Here is a 20656-nt window from a genome sequence, read left to right as displayed (position 1 = left end):
CCCCCCCACACACACCCAGCACACTGTCCTCAAACCCCCCCCCCACACACACCCAGCACACTGTCCTCAAACCCCCCCCCCACACACACCCAGCACACTGTCCTCAAACCCCCCCACACACACACCCAGCACACTGTCCTCAAACCCCCCCCCACACACACCCAGCACACTGTCCTCAAACCCCCCCCCCACACACCCAGCACACTGTCCTCAAACCCCCCCACACACACACCCAGCACACTGTCCTCAAACCCCCCCCCACACACACCCAGCACACTGTCCTCAAACCCCCCCCACACACACACCCAGCACACTGTCCTCAAACCCCCCCCACACACACACCCAGCACACTGTCCTCAAACCCCCCCCCCCACACACCCAGCACACTGTCCTCAAACTCCACACGCACACACACTCACACACACACTGTCCTCAAACCACCCCCCCCACACACACACCCAGCACACTGTCCTCAAACCCCCCCCACACACACCCAGCACACTGTCCTCAAACCCCCCCCACACACACACCCAGCACACTGTCCTCAAACTCCCCCCGCACACACACTCACACACACACTGTCCTCAAACCACCCCCCCCACACACACACCCAGCACACTGTCCTCAAACCACCCCCCCCACACACACACCCAGCACACTGTCCTCAAACCCCCCCACACACGCACCCAGCACACTGTCCTCAAACCCCCCCCACACACACACCCAGCACACTGTCCTCAAACTCCACCCGCACACACACTCACACACACACTGTCCGCAAACCCCCCCCCTCACACACACACCCAGCACACTGTCCTCAAACCCCCCCCCCCACACACTCACACACACACTGTCCTCAAACCCCCCCCACACACACACACCCAGCACACTGTCCTCAAACCATGCTTCTCCCGTTTAGAAAAGATTGAGGACTGGCTGGTTGTAGAAGTCTGCACCTCTGTCCAATCGGTTAACACAGAATCTTGTAAGCCCTGAATATCAGTGGGATCCTTCCCTGTAAATCTCTTTGGTGAGACGGACTCTTTGCCTGTTCTCCGAGATGTCCGCGTTCCTTTAATCCTGGCCTCTTGAGCAACCCCCATTTTTATCGCTCCACCATCGGCGGCCGTGCCTTCAGCCGAGGCCCTAAGCTCTGGAATTCCCACCCTAACCCTCTCCGTCTCTCTCTCTCTTCCTTTGCGACATGCTTAACACTTACCTCTTTGACCCAGCTTTTGGTCAGCTGTCCTAATATCTCCTTATGTGGCTCAATGTCGGATTGTTTTTTGATTACACTCCTGTGAAGCACCTTGGGACGTTTTACTACCTTAAAGGCGCTGTGTAAATCCAAGTTGTTGCTGTATACCCGGGGCCTCTTGCTCCCATTTGAACATAGGTTACACCTCTGTGCAGATTGTATGTTGGAATTGGGTTTTTAAAACCGCTCTTACCCCCATGTGTTTTCCGTTCCCTCCTCTCGGTGTAGGACAGCGGTGGTTGGACTCCAGTTATCTGGGCTGCAGAGCACAAGCACATCGAAATCATCAAACTGCTCCTGGGCCGAGGAGCCAGTGTCGCATTGAAGGACAACGTAAGTGACCTCTGGAGTCCTTGATACGTTAGCGGAGGTGAACTGCCAGGGTCGATCGTAGGGTGGTGGGGGATCAGTGAGATCAGCCTCGATGTGTCTCAGCACCTTGTTCTCATGGCGAGATCAGCCTCGATGTAGAAATAATCAAAAAGGCAAATGGAATGTTGGCCTTTATTGCAAGGGGGTTGGAGTATAAAAGCAGGGATGTCCTGCTACAGCTGTGCAGGGTATTGGTGAGACCACACTTTGAGTACTGCGTACAGTTTTGGTCTCGTTATTGGAGGCAGTTCAGAGACGATTCATTAGGTTAATTCAAGAGATGAGAGGGTTGACTTATGAAGAAAGGTTGAGCAGGTTGGGGCTATACTCATTGGAGTTTAGAAGAATGAGAGGTGATCTTATTGAAACACATGAGATACTGAGGGGGCTCGACAAGGTAGATGCAGAGAGGATGTTTCCCCTCGTGGGGGAATCTAGAACTCGGGGGCACAGTCTCAGAATAAAGGGTCGCCCTTTTAGAACTGAGATGAGGAGGAACTTCTTCTCTCAGAGGGTCATAAATTTGTGGAATTCTCTGCCCCAGAGAGCTGTGGAGGCTGGGTCATTAAATACATTTAAGGTGGAAAGATAGGGGAGTGAAGGGTTATGGGGAGCGGGCGGGGAAGTGGCTTTGAGCCCAAGATCAGCCATGCTCTTATTGAAAGGCGGAGCAGGCTCGAGCGGCCAAGTGGCTTATTCCTGCGCCTATTTCTTATGTTCTTATCTCAGCACCTTGTTCTCATGGGGAGATCAGCCTCGATGTATCTCAGCACCTTGTTCTCATGGGGAGATCAGCCTCGATGTATCTCAGCACCTTGTTCTCATGGGGAGATCAGCCTCGATGTATCTCAGCACCTTGTTCTCATGGGGAGATCAGCCTCGATGTATCTCAGCACCTTGTTCTCATGGGGAGATCAGCCTCGATGTATCTCAGCACCTTGTTCTCATGGGGAGATCAGCCTCGATGTATCTCAGCACCTTGTTCTCATGGGGAGATCAGCCTCGATGTATCTCAGCACCTTGTTCTCATGAACCTTAACAGCAGAACCAAAAGGTTTCTTTCTCCGAGCCCTCTTGGTAACCCTGAGACCTGGCGACTCTGCCCCAAGTAGAACAGTGCATCCTTCCTGCCCATTTTCTGTAGCATTGCCCTGCAGCCACCAGTAAACGAAGCCACGTTGGAAAAGGTTCAAGCTCTTGCCTCTACACAAGGGCAGGAGTATGGATTACTCTTCACAATCTTCACCCTCCTGCCACTGAGGAATAATCTCACCTGCACTGAGGTCTGCCCCCACCCCAACCCAAGGCAATGCACCAGTAGCATTTGCAGCCCAATTCCTTGCCCTTCTGCATAAGACGTAGGAGCAGGAGTCGGTCGTTTGGCCTCTCGAGCCTGCTCCACCATTCAATAAGATCATGACTGATCTGATCTTGGTCTCAACTCCACTTCCCTGCCTGCTCCCCATAACCCTCGACTCCCTTATCGGTCAAATATCTGCCTAACTCCACCTTAAATATATTCAATGACCCAGCATCCACAGCTCTCTGGGGAAGAGAATTCCAAAGGTTCACGACCCTCTGAGAGAAGAAGTTCCTCATTTCCGTTTTAAACGGGTGCCCCCTTATTCTGAAATTATGCCCCCTAGTTCTAGATTCCCCCACGAGGGGAAACATCCTCTCTGTATCTACTCTGTCAAGCCCCTTCAGAATCTTACATGTTTCAATAAGATCCCCTCTCATTCTTCTAAACTCCAATGAGTATAGGCCCAACCTGCTCAACCTTTCCTCATAAGACAAGCCCTTCATCTCAGGAATCAACCTCGTGAACCTTCTCTGAACTGCCTCCAATGCAAGTATATCCTTCCTTAAGTAAGGAGACCAAAACTGTACGCAGTACTCCAGGTGTGGTCTCACCAACGCCCTGTACAGTTGTAACAGGACTTCCCTACTCCTGGACACTGGATTAGCGCAGCCTTCTTGTGTTGGAGAGAAGGAGCAGGGGGGGGTGCCTGCTCCGACAACCTCCCGCCGCCAGGTGGGGCTGTGGGCAGAGTCTTTGAAGTGAAGCTACACCTCTGCCGGCGGCCAGGGTTGACGGTGGGGCAGGTTACGCCGAGTGCCATTGCAGCAATGTTCCCGCTAAAATTTCGTTGTTGTGCGCGGCCAGTTTTTTTTCGCCGCGCGGTACTTTTAACACTTTCTGCGTGGCCTGTGCAGGCGCGGTATTTAAGACCTTGTGAGCGGCCTGCACGGCACCTTCGAGATTGCTGCATGCACATGCGCAGCTTAGAAGGGACATTGCCCACGGCTCAGTTTTAACCTAAACCACCTATCGGAAAAGTGACTGGATCGTGTGCAACACTGGTTTAATACCGCTCCCCAATTTCAGTCTCCGTTGATGTCTGCGGTGAGTGATATCCAGGCGGGGGTGTAAAACCGGCGTTCCGCCCCATCCCATGGGATTCCCGCCCGAAGAGTTAGGCTAAAATTATTCCCCCTCCCCCAGGCCGCAGTCTCCACCAGCCAGCCTGCCGTCAGGGCCATAGGGCTCCATTATGTCGGGTCAGTCAGTGTGTAACAGTAGAGGGACAGTAGTTTAGCCTCCACACTGTCGAGTCTCTGAACTCGGCCGCACTGCTCTGGGGAAGTCCGCAGTGGGGAGACATTTCCTCCTGGATGGGAGGAACGAGAAAACTGAACCCCCCCCCCCCCCAGTCCCTGTCCTGGATATCCTGGAGTGGACCTCCCTGGATCTCTCGTTCCTGGAGTGTCAGCCATGGAGACCAGGCAACGCATCTCCACTACACTCCACTACTGGCTGAGTATAGGTGGGGAGTCCACGCACACGAGAGGGCAAGAGGCCCAGGGGTTTAAAGGCGAGGGGCCCAGGGGTTTAAAGGCGAGGGGCCCAGGGGTTTAAAGGCGAGGGGCCCAGGGATTTAAAGGCGAGGGGCCCAGGGGTTTAAAGGCGAGGGGCCCAGGGGTTTAAAGGCGAGGGGCCCAGGGGTTTAAAGGCGAGGGGCCCAGGGGTTTAAAGGCGAGGGGCCCAGGGGTTTAAAGGCGAGAGGCTCAGAGGTGTGAAGGCGAGGGGCCCAGGGGTTTAAAGGCGAGGGGCCCAGGGGTGTGAAGGCGAGGGGCCCAGGGGTTTAAAGGTGAGGGGCCCAGGGGTGTGAAGGCGAGGGGCCCACGGGTGTGAAGGCGAGGGGCCCAGGGGTGTGAAGGCGAGGGGCCCAGGGGTTTAAAGGCGAGGGGCCCAGGGGTTTAAAGGCGAGGGGCCCAGGGGTGTGAAGGCGAGGGGCCCAGGGGTTTAAAGGCGAGGGGCCCAGGGGTTTAAAGGCGAGGGGCCCAGGGGTGTGAAGGCGAAGGGCCCAGGGGTTTAAAGGCGAGGGGCCCAGGGGTTTAAAGGCGAGGGGCCCAGGGGTGTGAAGGCGAGGGGCCCAGGGGTTTAAAGGCGAGGGGCCCAGGGGTTTAAAGGCAGGGGGCCCAGGGGTTTAAAGGCGAGGGGCCCAGGGGTGTGAAGGCGAGGGGCCCAGGGGTTTAAAGGCGAGGGGCCCAGGGGTGTGAAGGCGAGGGGCCCAGGGGTTTAAAGGCGAGGGGCCCAGGGGTGTGAAGGCGAGGGGCCCAGGGGTTTAAAGGCGAGGGGCCCAGGGGTTTAAAGGCGAGGGGCCCAGGGGTTTAAAGGCGAGAGGCTCAGAGGTGTGAAGGCGAGGGGCCCAGGGGTTTAAAGGCGAGGGGCCCAGGGGTGTGAAGGCGAGGGGCCCAGGGGTTTAAAGGCGAGAGGCCCAGAGGTGTGAAGGCGAGGGGCCCAGGGGTTTAAAGGCGAGGGGCCCAGGGGATAAAGGCGAGGGGCCCAGGGGTTTAAAGGCGAGGGGCCCAGGGGTTTAAAGGCGAGGGGCCCAGGAGTTTAAAGGCGAGGGGCCCAGGGGTTTAAAGGCGAGGGGCCCAGGGGTTTAAAGGCGAGGGGCCCAGGGGTTTAAAGGCGAGAGGCCCAGGGGTTTAAAGGCGAGGGGCCCAGGGGTTTAAAGGCGAGGGGCCCAGGAGTTTAAAGGCGAGGGGCCCAGGGGTTTAAAGGCGAGGGGCCCAGGGGTTTAAAGGCGAGAGGCCCAGGGGTTTAAAGGCGAGGGGCCCAGGGGTTTAAAGGCGAGGGGCCCAGGGGTTTAAAGGCGAGAGGCCCAGGGGTTTAAAGGCGGGAGGCCCAGGGGTTTAAAGGCGAGGGGCCCAGGGGTTTAAAGGCGAGGGGCCCAGGAGTTTAAAGGTGAGGGGCCCAGGAGTTTAAAGGCGAGGGGCCCAGGGGTTTAAAGGCGAGGGGCCCAGGGGTTTAAAGGCGAGAGGCCCAGGGGTTTAAAGGCGAGGGGCCCAGGGGTTTAAAGGCGAGGGGCCCAGGGGTTTAAAGGCGAGAGGCCCAGGGGTTTAAAGGCGAGGGGCCCAGGGGTTTAAAGGCGAGGGGCCCAGGAGTTTAAAGGCGAGGGGCCCAGGGGTTTAAAGGCGAGGGGCCCAGGGGTTTAAAGGCGAGAGGCCCAGGGGTTTAAAGGCGAGAGGCCCAGGGGTTTAAAGGCGAGAGGCCCAGGGGTTTAAAGGCGAGAGGCCCAGGGGTTTAAAGGCGAGGGGCCCAGGGGTTTAAAGGCGAGGGGCCCAGGGGTTTAAAGGCGAGAGGCTCAGAGGTGTGAAGGCAGACGATGGAAACTTGTGTGTGAAGTACCGAGATGTCCTTATTTGTCACCTTTTCACAAGAATACTAAGGCCTAGAAATTGGGTTGAGGCGCCAAAGTGGCGCAAAAGTCGCCTGAGCGCCGGATTTAGCGCAGCGATCGGAGTGATACCGATCGCCAGAAATTCAGTTTCAGTGCCCCTCGAGGGACACGGGGCGAGGCTCGAGGCGCTCCGCGTCCCTCTTAGGGCGCTGAAACTGATTATCACAGCGCCACACGCTGCGGCACGGCACGCTGCGGTACTGCAGGCCTTCCTCCCACTGTTAAGGGGGAGGTGCCTGCAACAGCGCGATCCCCGCTCGCGAGTGCCGGCAAATGAGCCCGGCACCAAGGAGAAGTGCCGGGCTCTCGGGAAACAGCCGGCAATGCCGCGGTGGTGGGGGTTAGGAGGCCAGGGACGGAGGTGCTGGCAGGCAGCCGCCGAAAAAGCGGCCGCCCCGCACCTCCACCTTAACTTGCGCCGCTGCCGGCACAGTAAGGCCCCGTGAACCGGGTGCGGGTAGCGAACGGCGCAACTGCGCTACCAAATATCGCGAACGGGGCACGAATGGGGCGCTTCGCACACCGATGATGTCATCGGTGGCGGCGCAGCGCAACAGGCTAACGCCACCATTAGCGCCCCTACTAAATATCGCGGGAGGCGCAGCCAGTGGCGCTACAGCCACTGCCTGCCTCTTCAGGCGCTAACAGGTGGCGCTACTCACCCAATTTCTCCCCCTAAGTGTTTTATTTAATGACTTCAAAGTACTGTATGTTGTACAAAATCACCTGTCGACAATATAACTTTTTTTAAACTTGTGTCTCTGCGCCTTGCTTGTCCATATTTAGAATGGGGATCGCCCGTGTAAATTTGTTGGGCCGAATGGCCTGTGTCTGTGCTGTAAAGTGCTGTGTAAATCTCTGAAGCCACGACAAAGTCCCGCTCCCCTGCCCCTTGTCCGCGCCTGCCCTTTTGCCCTGTGTATAACCGCGCTGTGTTGCCCCCCCACCCCCTTCCCGGATAGGAGGAGAACATCTGTCTGCACTGGGCTGCCTTCGCTGGCTCCTCCGACATCGCTGAGGTGCTTCTCAATGCCAGGTGCGACCTGCAGGCGGTGAACATGCACGGAGACACCCCGCTACACATCGCAGCTCGCGAGAACTTCTACGATTGCGTCATGTACGTATGCACCTTGCTTTGGAATAAATGTTTGTTCTTGCGATGCGGGCGTTACTGGCAAGGTCACACTCATTGGCCCCTCCTCCCTAAACTGCCCGTACTGTAGCTATTCTGGACTTGACTATTCCAACGCTCTCCTGGCCAGACTCCCATCTATAGGAAACTTTTTTTTATCCGGCACCGACGGGACCGACGTGGTGCCGGTTCATCAAAAATTCCGGATAACCGAACGCTATAGTAAAAGATAGGGATAGCTGAGAGCTCCGTATAAAGCAACAAACCCTGTTGCTTAGCAACAGGTGCAGAACAATGGTCACAAGTTCCAAGCGTCTCTGTAGCTTAGCAACAGCTGCAGCCACACCCTTGCACAGCAACAGATGGAGGAAGACAAGTACAATATGAAGTAAAACTTACCTGAACCTACTCCTGAATTTTGCCGGTTAACCGAGATTTCCGGTTATTTAGGTGCCGGTAAATCGAGAGTTTCCTGTACCACCCTCCGTAAACTTCAGCTCCTCCAAAACTCTGCTGCCCCATGTCCTAACTCACACCAAGTCCCGTTCACCCATCTCCCCTGTGCTCGCTGACCTACATTGGCTCCCGGTTAAGCAGCGCATCGATTTTAAAATTCTCATCCTTGTTTTCAAGTCCTACCATGGCCTCGCCCCTCCCTATCTCTGTAACCTCCTCTAGCCCCACCACGCCTCCCGAGATCTCGGCGCTCCTCCAATTCTGGCCTCTTGCGCATCCCCGATTTTAGTCGCTCCACCATTGGCGGCCGTGCCTTCAGCTGCCTAGGGCCCTAAGCTCGGGAATTTGGATACGGTAACATAGTGGTTATGTTACTGGACCAGTAATCCAGAGGCCTGGACTGATGATCCAGAGACGTGAGTTCACATCCCACCACGGCAGCTGGGGAATTTAAATTCAGTTAGTTAAATAAATCTGGGTTGAAAAGCGAGGATCAGTAATGGTAACCACGAGATGACCGGATTGTTGTAAAAACCCATCTGGTTCACTAATGTCCTTTAGGGAAGGGAACATCGAAACATAGAAGATAGGAGCAGGAGTAGGCCATTCGGCCCCTCGAGCCTGCTCCGCCATTCAATGAGATCATGGCTGATCATCCAAATTCAGTACCCTGTCCCTGCTTTCTCCCCATATCCCTTGATCCCTTTAGCCTCAAGAAATATATCCAACTCTTTCTTGAATATATTTAATGAACTGGCCTCCACCGCCCTCTGTGGTAGAGAATTCCACAGGTTCATCACTCTCTGGGTGAAGAAATTCCTCCTCATTTCAGTCCTAAATGGCTTACTCCTTATGACAATGACCCCTGGTTCTGGACTCCCCGACCATCAGGAACATCCTTCCTGCATCTAGTCTGTCCAGACCTGACAGAATTTTATAAGTTTCAATGAGATCCCCTCTCAATCTTCTAAACTCCAGTGAGTATAAGCCCAATCGACACAATCTGTCCTCGTACGTCATTCCTGCCATCCCAGGTATCAGCCTGGTGAATCTTCGCTGCACTCCCTCCATGGCAAGAACGTCCTTCCTCAGATAAGGCGACCAAAACTGCACACAATACTCAATCTGCCGTCCTTACCTGGCCTGGCCTATATGTGACTCCAGACCCACAGCAATGTGGTTGACTCTGAACTACCCCTCTGAAATGGCCGAGCAAGCCACACAGTTGTAGCAAACCGTGACAAAGGAGTATAACAGCACTGTGGGAGCACCTTCACCACACGGACTGCAGCGGTTAAAGAAGGCAGCTCACCACCACCACCTTCTCGAGGGCAAGTAGGGATGGCCAATAAATGCTGGCCTTGCCTAAATGCAGCGACGGCCACATCCCGTGAACAGATTTTTTTTAAATTTCCCTCCCTAAACCTCTCCAGCCTCTCTTTCTCTCTCTCTCTCCTCCTTTAAGACGCTCCTTAAAACCTGCCTCTTTGACCAAGCTTTTGGTCATCTGCCCTAATTACAGGTATGTGGCTCGGTGTCAAATTTTGTTTGATAACGCTCCTGTGAAGCGCCTTGGGACGTTTTACTACCTTAAAAGTCGCTGTATAAAAGCAGGTGGTGATTGTTGTTTTACGACTCTAACAAACCCAGCCACCGCAGCGCGCTTTAATATTCAACTGCATAGCGTGGGACTGGAGACACAAGTGGAACAGGCCAGGCCGGGGTGACCCGACCAACCTCCCAAAACTGCAGCCCCATCATTAAAAGTTACACTGCTCTGGAAGAAGTAGGAAACTTTTAAAACGTGTTTTTTTTCCATCCTTATTCTTTTAGTGATTCGAGAAATCTGTATCTTAAGGGGTTTAAAATGCCACTTCCCATCTGTTTTGTTCTGTAAAGGGCTTTTATTTGTAAATTATGTTCAGTGTCCTAATGGAGCCAAAGGGACGAAAAGACAAACCGATATATAAATATATATATATATATAAACCGGTACGAATTCTCTACCACAGAAGGCAGTAGAGGCCAATTCACTAAATATATTCAAGAAGGAGTTGGATATATTTCTTAAGGCTAAAGGGATCAAGGGATATGGGGAGAAGGCAGGGACCGGGTACTGAATTTGGATGATCAGCCATGATCTCATTGAATGGCGGAGCAGGCTCGAGGGGCCGAATGGCCGACTCCTGCTCCTATCTTCTATGTTTCTATGAGTCATAAATTGCACTGCTGCAATTCTGCATTTTGCCAGTAGAGGTCGCTGCAACTTACCTGTTGGCAAAAACGGACATTGCATCAGTACAGGTGAGAGGATGTCAGTCTGTGCATTTTAGCACAGACGAACAGAGGTGAACAGACGCACACGCACAAACAGACGCACACACGCAAACAGACGCACACGCTCAAACAGACGCACACGCGCAAACAGACGCACACACGCAAACAGACGCACACACGCAAACAGACGCACACGCTCAAACAGACGCACACGCTCAAACAGACGCACATGCAAACAGACGCACACGCACACAGATGCACACGCAAACAGATGCATGCACAGACGCACACGCGAACAGACGCACGCGAACAGACACGCACACGCAAACACACGCGAACAGACACGCAAACACGCGCACACGCAAACGCACGCAAACAGACGCGCACACACAAACAGACGCACACACGCAAACAGACACACACACACACAAACAGACGCACACACACAAACAGACGCACACACGCAAACAGACACACACACACAAACAGACACACACACACAAACAGACGCGCGCACACAAACAGACGCGCACACGCAAACACGCGCACACGCAAACACACGAACAGACGCACACACACAAACAGACACGCAAACAGACGCACACACGCAAACAGACGCACACACACAAACAGACGCACACACACACAGACGCACACACACAAACAGACGCATACACGCAAACAGACGCACACACAAACAGACGCACACACGCACACACGCAAACAGACGCACACGCACACAGATGCACACGCAAACAGATGCATGCACAGACGCACACGCGAACAGACGCACGCGAACAGACACGCACACGCAAACACACGCGAACAGACACGCGCACACGCAAACGCACGCAAACAGACGCGCACGCACAAACAGACGCGCACACACAAACAGACGCGCACACACAAACAGACGCACACACGCAAACAGACACACACACACAAACAGACGCACACACGCAAACAGACACACACACACAAACAGACGCGCACACACAAACAGACGCACACACGCAAACAGACACACACACACAAACAGACGCACACACACAAACAGACGCACACACGCAAACAGACACACACACACAAACAGACACACACACACAAACAGACGCGCGCACACAAACAGACGCGCACACGCAAACACGCGCACACGCAAACACACGAACAGACGCACACACACAAACAGACACGCAAACAGACGCACACACGCAAACAGACGCACACACACAAACAGACGCACACACACACAGACGCACACACACAAACAGACGCATACACGCAAACAGACGCACACACAAACAGACGCACACACGCAAACAGACGCACACACGCAAACAGACGCACACGCGAACAGACGCACACACAAACAGACGCACACACGCAAACAGACACGCAAACAGACACACGCAAACAGACGCACACACACAAACAGACGCACACGCGAACAGACGCACACACAAACAGACGCACACACGCAAACAGACGCACGCAAACAGACGCGCACACACACACAAACAGACGCTCACACGCAAACAGACGCGCACACACGCAAACAGACGCGCACACACAAACAGACGCACACACACACAAACAGACGCACACGCAAACAGACACACGCAAACAGACACACACGCAAACAGACGCACGCGCAAACAGACGCACACACACAAACAGACGCACACACACAAACAGACGCACACGCAAACAGACACACGCAAACAGACACACACGCAAACAGACGCACGCGCAAACAGACGCACACACGCGAACAGACGCACACACAAACAGACGCACACGCGAACAGACGCACACACAAACAGACGCACACAGAAACAGACGCACACACGCAAACAGACGCACACACGCAAACAGACGCACACACGCAAACAGACGCACACGCAAACAGACGCACACGCAAACAGACGCACACGCGCAAACAGACGCACACGCGCAAACAGACGCGCACACACAAACAGACGCGCACACAAACAGACGCGCGCACACACAAACAGACGCACACACACAAACAGACGCACACACACAAACAGACGCTCACACGCAAACAGACACACGCGAACAGACGCACACACACAAACAGACACACACGCAAACAGACGCGCACACACAAACAGACGCTCACACGCAAACAGACACACACGCGAACAGACGCACACACAAACAGACACACACACACAAACAGACGCAAACAGACGAACACAGGTGAACAGACGCACACACACAAACAGACGCACACACGCGAACAGACGCACACACAAACAGACGCACACACGCGAACAGACGCACACACGCGAACAGACGCACACACACAAACAGACGCACACGCAAACAGACGCACACGCAAACAGACGCACACACGCAAACAGACGCACACGCAAACAGGCGCGCGCACAAACAGACGCACACACAAACAGACGCACACACACAAACAGACGCACACACGCAAACAGACACGCAAACAGACACACACAAACAGACGCACACACGCGAACAGACGCACGCAAACAGACGCACACACACACACACACACAAACAGACGCTCACGCAAACAGACGCTCACACGCACAAACAGACGCACACACACAAACAGACGCACACACACAAACAGACGCACACACGCAAACAGACACATGCAAACAGACACACGCAAACAGACGCACACGCAAACAGACGCACACACGCGAACAGACGCACACGCGAACAGACGCACACACACAAACAGACGCACACGCAAACAGACGCACACACGCAAACAGACGCACACGCAAACAGGCGCGCGCACAAACAGACGCACACACAAACAGACGCACACACACAAACAGACGCACACACGCAAACAGACACACAAACAGACACACACAAACAGACGCACACACGCGAACAGACGCACGCAAACAGACGCACACACACACACACAAACAGACGCTCACGCAAACAGACGCTCACGCACAAACAGACGCACACACGCAAACAGACACATGCAAACAGACACACACGCAAACAGACGCACATGCAAACAGACGCACACACGCGAACAGATGCACAAACGCGAACAGACGCACACACAAACAGAAGCACACGCGAACAGACGCACACACACAAACAGACGCACACACAAACAGACGCACACAGAAACAGACGCACACAGAAACAGACGCACACACGCAAACAGACGCACACACGCAAACAGACGCACACACACAAACAGACGCGCGCACACAAACAGACGCACACACACAAACAGACGCACACACACAAACAGACACACACACACAAACAGACGCACACACACAAACAGACGCTCACACGCAAACAGACACGCGCGAACAGACGCACACACACAAACAGACACACGCAAACAGACGCGCACACACAAACAGACGCTCACACGCAAACAGACACACACACACAAACAGACGCACACACACGAACAGACGCACACACACAAACAGATGCACACACAGACGCGCGCGCACAGACGCACACACACAAACAGACACACACGCAAACAGGCGCACACACGCAAACAGACGCACACCCAACAGACGCTCACACACAAACAGACGCACACACACAAACAGACGCACACACACAAACAGACGCACACACGCAAACAGACACATGCAAACAGACACACACGCAAACAGACGCACACGCAAACAGACGCACACACGCGAACAGACGCACACACGCGAACAGACGCACACACAAACAGATGCACACGCGAACAGACGCACACACACAAACAGACGCACACACAAACAGACGCACACAGAAACAGACGCACACGCAAACAGACGCACACACGCAAACAGACGCACACACACAAACAGACGCGCGCACACAAACAGACGCGCACACACAAACAGACGCGCACACACAAACAGACGCACACACACAAACAGACACACACACGCAAACAGACGCACACACGCAAACAGACGCACACACACAAACAGACGCGCGCACACAAACAGACGCGCACACACAAACAGACGCACACACACAAACAGACACACACACACACAAACAGACGCTCACACGCAAACAGACACGCGCGAACAGACGCACACACACAAACAGACACACGCGAACAGACGCACACACAAACAGACACACACACACAAACAGACGCACACACACGAACAGACGCACACACACAAACAGATGCACACACAGACGCGCGCGCACAGACGCACACACAGACGCACACACACAAACAGACACACACGCAAACAGGCGCACACACGCAAACAGACGCACACCCAACAGACGCTCACACGCAAACAGACGCACACACACAAACAGACGCGCACACACACAAACACACGCACACACACAAACAGACGCACACACACAAACAGACGCACACACAGACGCACACACGCAAACAGACGCACACACGCAAACAGACGCACACACACACACACAAACAGACGCACACACGCAAACAGACGCACACACACACACACACAAACAGACGCTCACACGCAAACAGACGCACACGCAAACAGGCGCGCACACACAAACAGACGCACACACAAACACGCACACACAAACAGACGCACACACACAAACAGACGCACACACGCAAACAGACACGCAAACAGACACACGCAAACAGACGCACACACACAAACAGACGCACACACGCGAACAGACGCACACACACAAACAGACGCACACGCAAACAGACGCACACGCGCAAACAGACGCACACGCGCAAACAGACGCACACGCGCAAACAGACGCGCACACACAAACAGACGCGCACACAAACAGACGCACACACACAAACAGACGCACACACGCAAACAGACGCGCACACACACACAAACACGCTCACACGCAAACAGACGCGCACACACGCAAACAGACGCGCGCACACACAAACAGACGCACACACACAAACAGACGCACACACACAAACAGACGCACACGCAAACAGACACACGCAAACAGACGCACACACGCGAACAGACGCACACGCAAACAGACGCACACGCGAACAGACGCACACACACAAACAGACGCACACAGAAACAGACGCACACAGAAACAGACGCACACACGCAAACAGACGCACACACGCAAACAGACGCACACACACAAACAGACGCACACGCAAACAGACGCACACGCGCAAACAGACGCGCACACACAAACAGACGCGCACACACAAACAGACGCGCACACACACAAACAGACGCACACACACAAACAGACGCACACACACAAACAGACGCTCACACGCAAACAGACAGACGCACACACACAAACAGACACACACGCAAACAGACGCGCACACACAAACAGACGCTCACACGCAAACAGACACACACGCGAACAGACGCACACACAAACAGACACACACACACAAACAGACGCACACACGCAAACAGACGAACACAGGTGAACAGACGCACACACGCAAACAGACGAACACACGCGAACAGACGCACACACAAACAGACGCACACACGCGAACAGACGCACACACGCGAACAGACGCACACACGCGAACAGACGCACACGCAAACAGACGCACACGCAAACAGACGCACACACGCAAACAGACGCACACGCAAACAGGCGCGCGCACAAACAGACGCACACACACAAACAGACGCACACACGCAAACAGACGCACACACACAAAGACGCACACACGCGAACAGACGCACGCAAACAGACGCACACACACACACACACAAACAGACGCTCACACGCAAACAGACGCTCACGCACAAACAGACGCACACACACAAACAGACGCACACACACAAACAGACGCACACACGCAAACAGACACATGCAAACAGACACACACGCAAACAGACGCACACGCAAACAGACGCACACACGCGAACAGACGCACACACGCGAACAGACGCACACACACAAACAGACGCACACGCGAACAGACGCACACACACAAACAGACGCGCACACACAAACAGACGCTCACACGCAAACAGACAGACGCACACACACAAACAGACACACGCAAACAGACGCGCACACACAAACAGACGCTCACATGCAAACAGACACACACGCGAACAGACGCACACACAAACAGACACACACACACAAACAGACGCACACACGCAAACAGACGAACACAGGTGAACAGACGCACACACGCAAACAGACGAACACGCGAACAGACGCACACACAAACAGACGCACACACGCGAACAGACGCACACACGCGAACAGACGCACACACGCGAACAGACGCACACGCGAACAGACGCACACGCAAACAGACGCACACGCAAACAGACGCACACACGCAAACAGACGCACACGCAAACAGGCGCGCGCACACAAACAGACGCACACACAAACAGACGCACACACACAAACAGACGCACACACGCAAACAGACACACGCAAACAGACGCACACACACAAACAGACGCACACACGCGAACAGACGCACGCAAACAGACGCACACACACACACACAAACAGACGCTCACACGCAAACAGACGCTCACACGCACAAACAGACGCACACACACAAACAGACGCACACACACAAACAGACGCACACACGCAAACAGACACATGCAAACAGACACACACGCAAACAGACGCACACGCAAACAGACGCACACACGCGAACAGACGCACACACGCGAACAGACGCACACACAAACAGACGCACACGCGAACAGACGCACACACACAAACAGACGCACACACAAACAGACGCACACACAAACAGACGCACACAGAAACAGACGCACACAGAAACAGACGCACACACGCAAACAGACGCACACACGCAAACAGACGCGCACACACAAACAGACGCGCACACACAAACAGACGCGCACACACAAACACGCACACACACAAACAGACGCTCACACGCAAACAGACACGCGCGAACAGACGCACACACACAAACAGACGCTCACGCAAACAGACACACACACACAAACAGACGCACACACACGAACAGACGCACACACACAAACAGATGCACACACAGACGCGCGCGCACAGACGCACACACACAAACAGACACACACGCAAACAGACGCACACCCAACAGACGCTCACACGCAAACAGACGCACACACACAAACAGACGCACACACACAAACAGACGCACACACGCAAACAGACACATGCAAACAGACACACACGCAAACAGACGCACACGCGAACAGACGCACACACGCGAACAGACGCACACACAAACAGACGCACACACACAAACAGACGCACACAGAAACAGACGCACACAGAAACAGACGCACACACGCAAACAGACGCACACACGCAAACAGACGCACACACACAAACAGACGCGCGCACACAAACAGACGCGCACACACAAACAGACGCGCACACACAAACAGACGCGCACACGCAAACAGACGCACACACGCAAACAGACGCGCGCACACAAACAGACGCGCGCACACAAACAGACGCGCACACACAAACAGACGCACACACACAAACAGACACACACACACAAACAGACGCACACACACAAACAGACACGCGCGAACAGACGCACACACACAAACAGACACACGCAAACAGACGCGCACACACAAACAGACACACGCGAACAGACGCACACACACAAACAGACACACACACACAAACAGACGCACACACACAAACAGATGCACACACAGACGCGCGCGCACAGACGCACACACAGACGCACACACACAAACAGACACACACGCAAACAGGCGCACACCCAACAGACGCTCACACGCAAACAGACGCACACACACACAAACAGACGCACACACACAAACAGACGCACACACAGACGCACACACGCAAACAGACGCACACACACACACACAAACAGACGCACACACGCAAACAGACGCACACACACACACACACAAACAGACGCACACACGCAAACAGACGCACACACACACACACACAAACAGACGCACACACGCAAACAGACGCACACACACACACACACAAACAGACGCACACACACACACACACACACAAACAGACGCACACACACACACACACAAACAGACGCACACACGCAAACAGACGCACACGCTCAAACAGACGCACACGCTCAAACAGACGCACACGCAAACAGACGCACACGCAAACAGACGCACACAAACAGACGCACACACAAACAGACGCACACACAAACAGACGCACACAAACAGACACACACTCACAAACAGACGCACACACTCAAACAGACGCACACACACAAACAGACGCACACACACACAAACAGACGCACACACTCACAAACAGACGCACACACAAACAGACACACACACACAAACAGACGCACACACACAAACAGATGCACACACAGACGCGCGCGCACAGACGCACACACAGACGCACACACACAAACAGACACACACGCAAACAGGCGCACACCCAACAGACGCTCACACGCAAACAGACGCACACACACAAACAGACGCGCACACACACAAACACACGCACACACACAAACAGACGCACACACACAAACAGACGCACACACAGACGCACACACGCAAACAGACGCACACACGCAAACAGACGCACAGACGCACACACGCAAACAGACGCACACACACACACAAACAGACGCACACACGCAAACAGACGCACACACACACACACACAAACAGACGCACACACGCAAACAGACGCACACACACACACACACAAACAGACGCACACACACACACACACAAACAGACGCACACACACACACACACAAACAGACGCACACACGCAAACACGCACACGCTCAAACAGACGCACACGCTCAAACAGACGCACACGCTCAAACAGACGCACACGCAAACAGACGCACACAAACAGACGCACACGCAAACAGACGCACACAAACAGACGCACACACAAACAGACGCACACACAAACACGCACACACAAACAGACGCACACACACAGACGCACACACAAACAGACGCACACAAACAGACGCACACACTCACAAACAGACGCACACACACAAACAGACGCACACAAACAGACACACACTCACAAACAGATGCACACACACAAACAGACGCACACACTCACAAACAGATGCACACACACAAACAGACGCACACACACAAACAGACGCACACACACAGACGCACACACAAACAGACGCACACAAACAGACGCACACAAACAGACGCACACAAACAGACGCACACACAAACAGACGCACACACAAACAGACGCACACACACAGACGCACACACAAACAGACGCACACACTCACAAACAGATGCACACACACAAACAGACGCACACAAACAGATGCACACACACAAACAGACGCACACACACAAACAGACGCACACACACAGACGCACACAAACAGACGCACACAAACAGACGCACACAAACAGACGCACACACAAACAGACGCACACAAACAGACGCACACACAAACAGACGCACACACACAGACGCACACACAAACAGACGCACACAAACAGACGCACACAAACAGACGCACACACACAAACAGATGCACACACACAAACAGACGCACACACACAGACGCACACACAAACAGACGCACACAAACAGACGCACACACTCACAAACAGATGCACACACACAAACAGACGCTCACGCAAACAGACACACGCACACGCAAACAGACACGCACACTCAAACAGACGCACACGCAAACACGCGAACAGACAGGCACACGCAAACAGACGCACACAGGCAAACACGCACGCAAACATGCGCGAACAGACAGGCACACGCAAACAGACGCACACACGCAAACACGCAAACATGCGCGAACAGACACATGCACACGCAAACAGACGCACACACGCAAACAGACATGCACAGACGCACACGTGAACAGACGCACACACACACGCAAACAGACGCGCACGCAATCATTAGGAACGGTAGCATAGTGTTTATGTCACTGGGCTAGTAATCCAGAGGCCTGGACTGATGATCCAGAGACGTGAGTTCAAATTCTACCACGGCAGCTGGGGAATTTAAATTCAGTGAAATAAACCTGGAATAAAAAAAGCTAGTATCAGTTAGAAACTAGCGGGTTGTTGTAAAAACCCATCTAGTTCACTAATGGGAAGGAAATCTGCCGTCCTTACCCGGTCTGGCCGATATGTGACTCCAGACCCACAGCAAGGTGGTTGACTCTTACCTGCCCCTCTGAAATGGCCACTCGATTGTACAAGGCGGCGGCTCGCCACCACCACCTTCTCAAGGGCAATTAGGGATGGGCAATAAATGCTGGCCCTGCCAGCGACGTCCACATCGCGAAAATGGATTAAAAAATCTAGTTGAGGTGTTTAAGATGATTAAAGGATTTGATGGGGTAGATAGACAGAAACTGTATCCTCTGGTGGGGGAGGGGAG

General features: G+C 54.0%; 1 protein-coding gene across 3 annotated transcripts in view; it reads left to right on the top strand.

Annotated features, from left to right (window-relative positions):
* Positions 1-1465: 1465 nt before the first annotated feature.
* The window catches only part of LOC147096441 (histone-lysine N-methyltransferase EHMT2-like), a 52584-nt gene continuing 33393 nt past the window's right edge, over positions 1466-20656 (top strand). For all 3 annotated transcript variants that reach the window (XR_015074915.1, XM_085975218.1, XM_085975217.1), the window contains exons 1-2: positions 1466-1591; positions 7344-7498. Coding sequence is in view for 2 of the 3 variants with exons in the window: in XM_085975218.1 (XP_085831344.1) it covers positions 7440-7498 (59 nt within the window). In the remaining variant the exon portion in view is untranslated. The remainder of the gene's footprint in view (positions 1592-7343; positions 7499-20656) is intronic.

This window comes from Somniosus microcephalus, unplaced genomic scaffold (genome assembly GCF_052327205.1).
Source record: "Somniosus microcephalus isolate GS21.2 unplaced genomic scaffold, FLI_Smic_1.0 unresolved_chr1, whole genome shotgun sequence".
NCBI lineage: Eukaryota > Metazoa > Chordata > Chondrichthyes > Squaliformes > Somniosidae > Somniosus > Somniosus microcephalus.
This window is presented reverse-complemented; position numbering and strand designations above follow the sequence as displayed.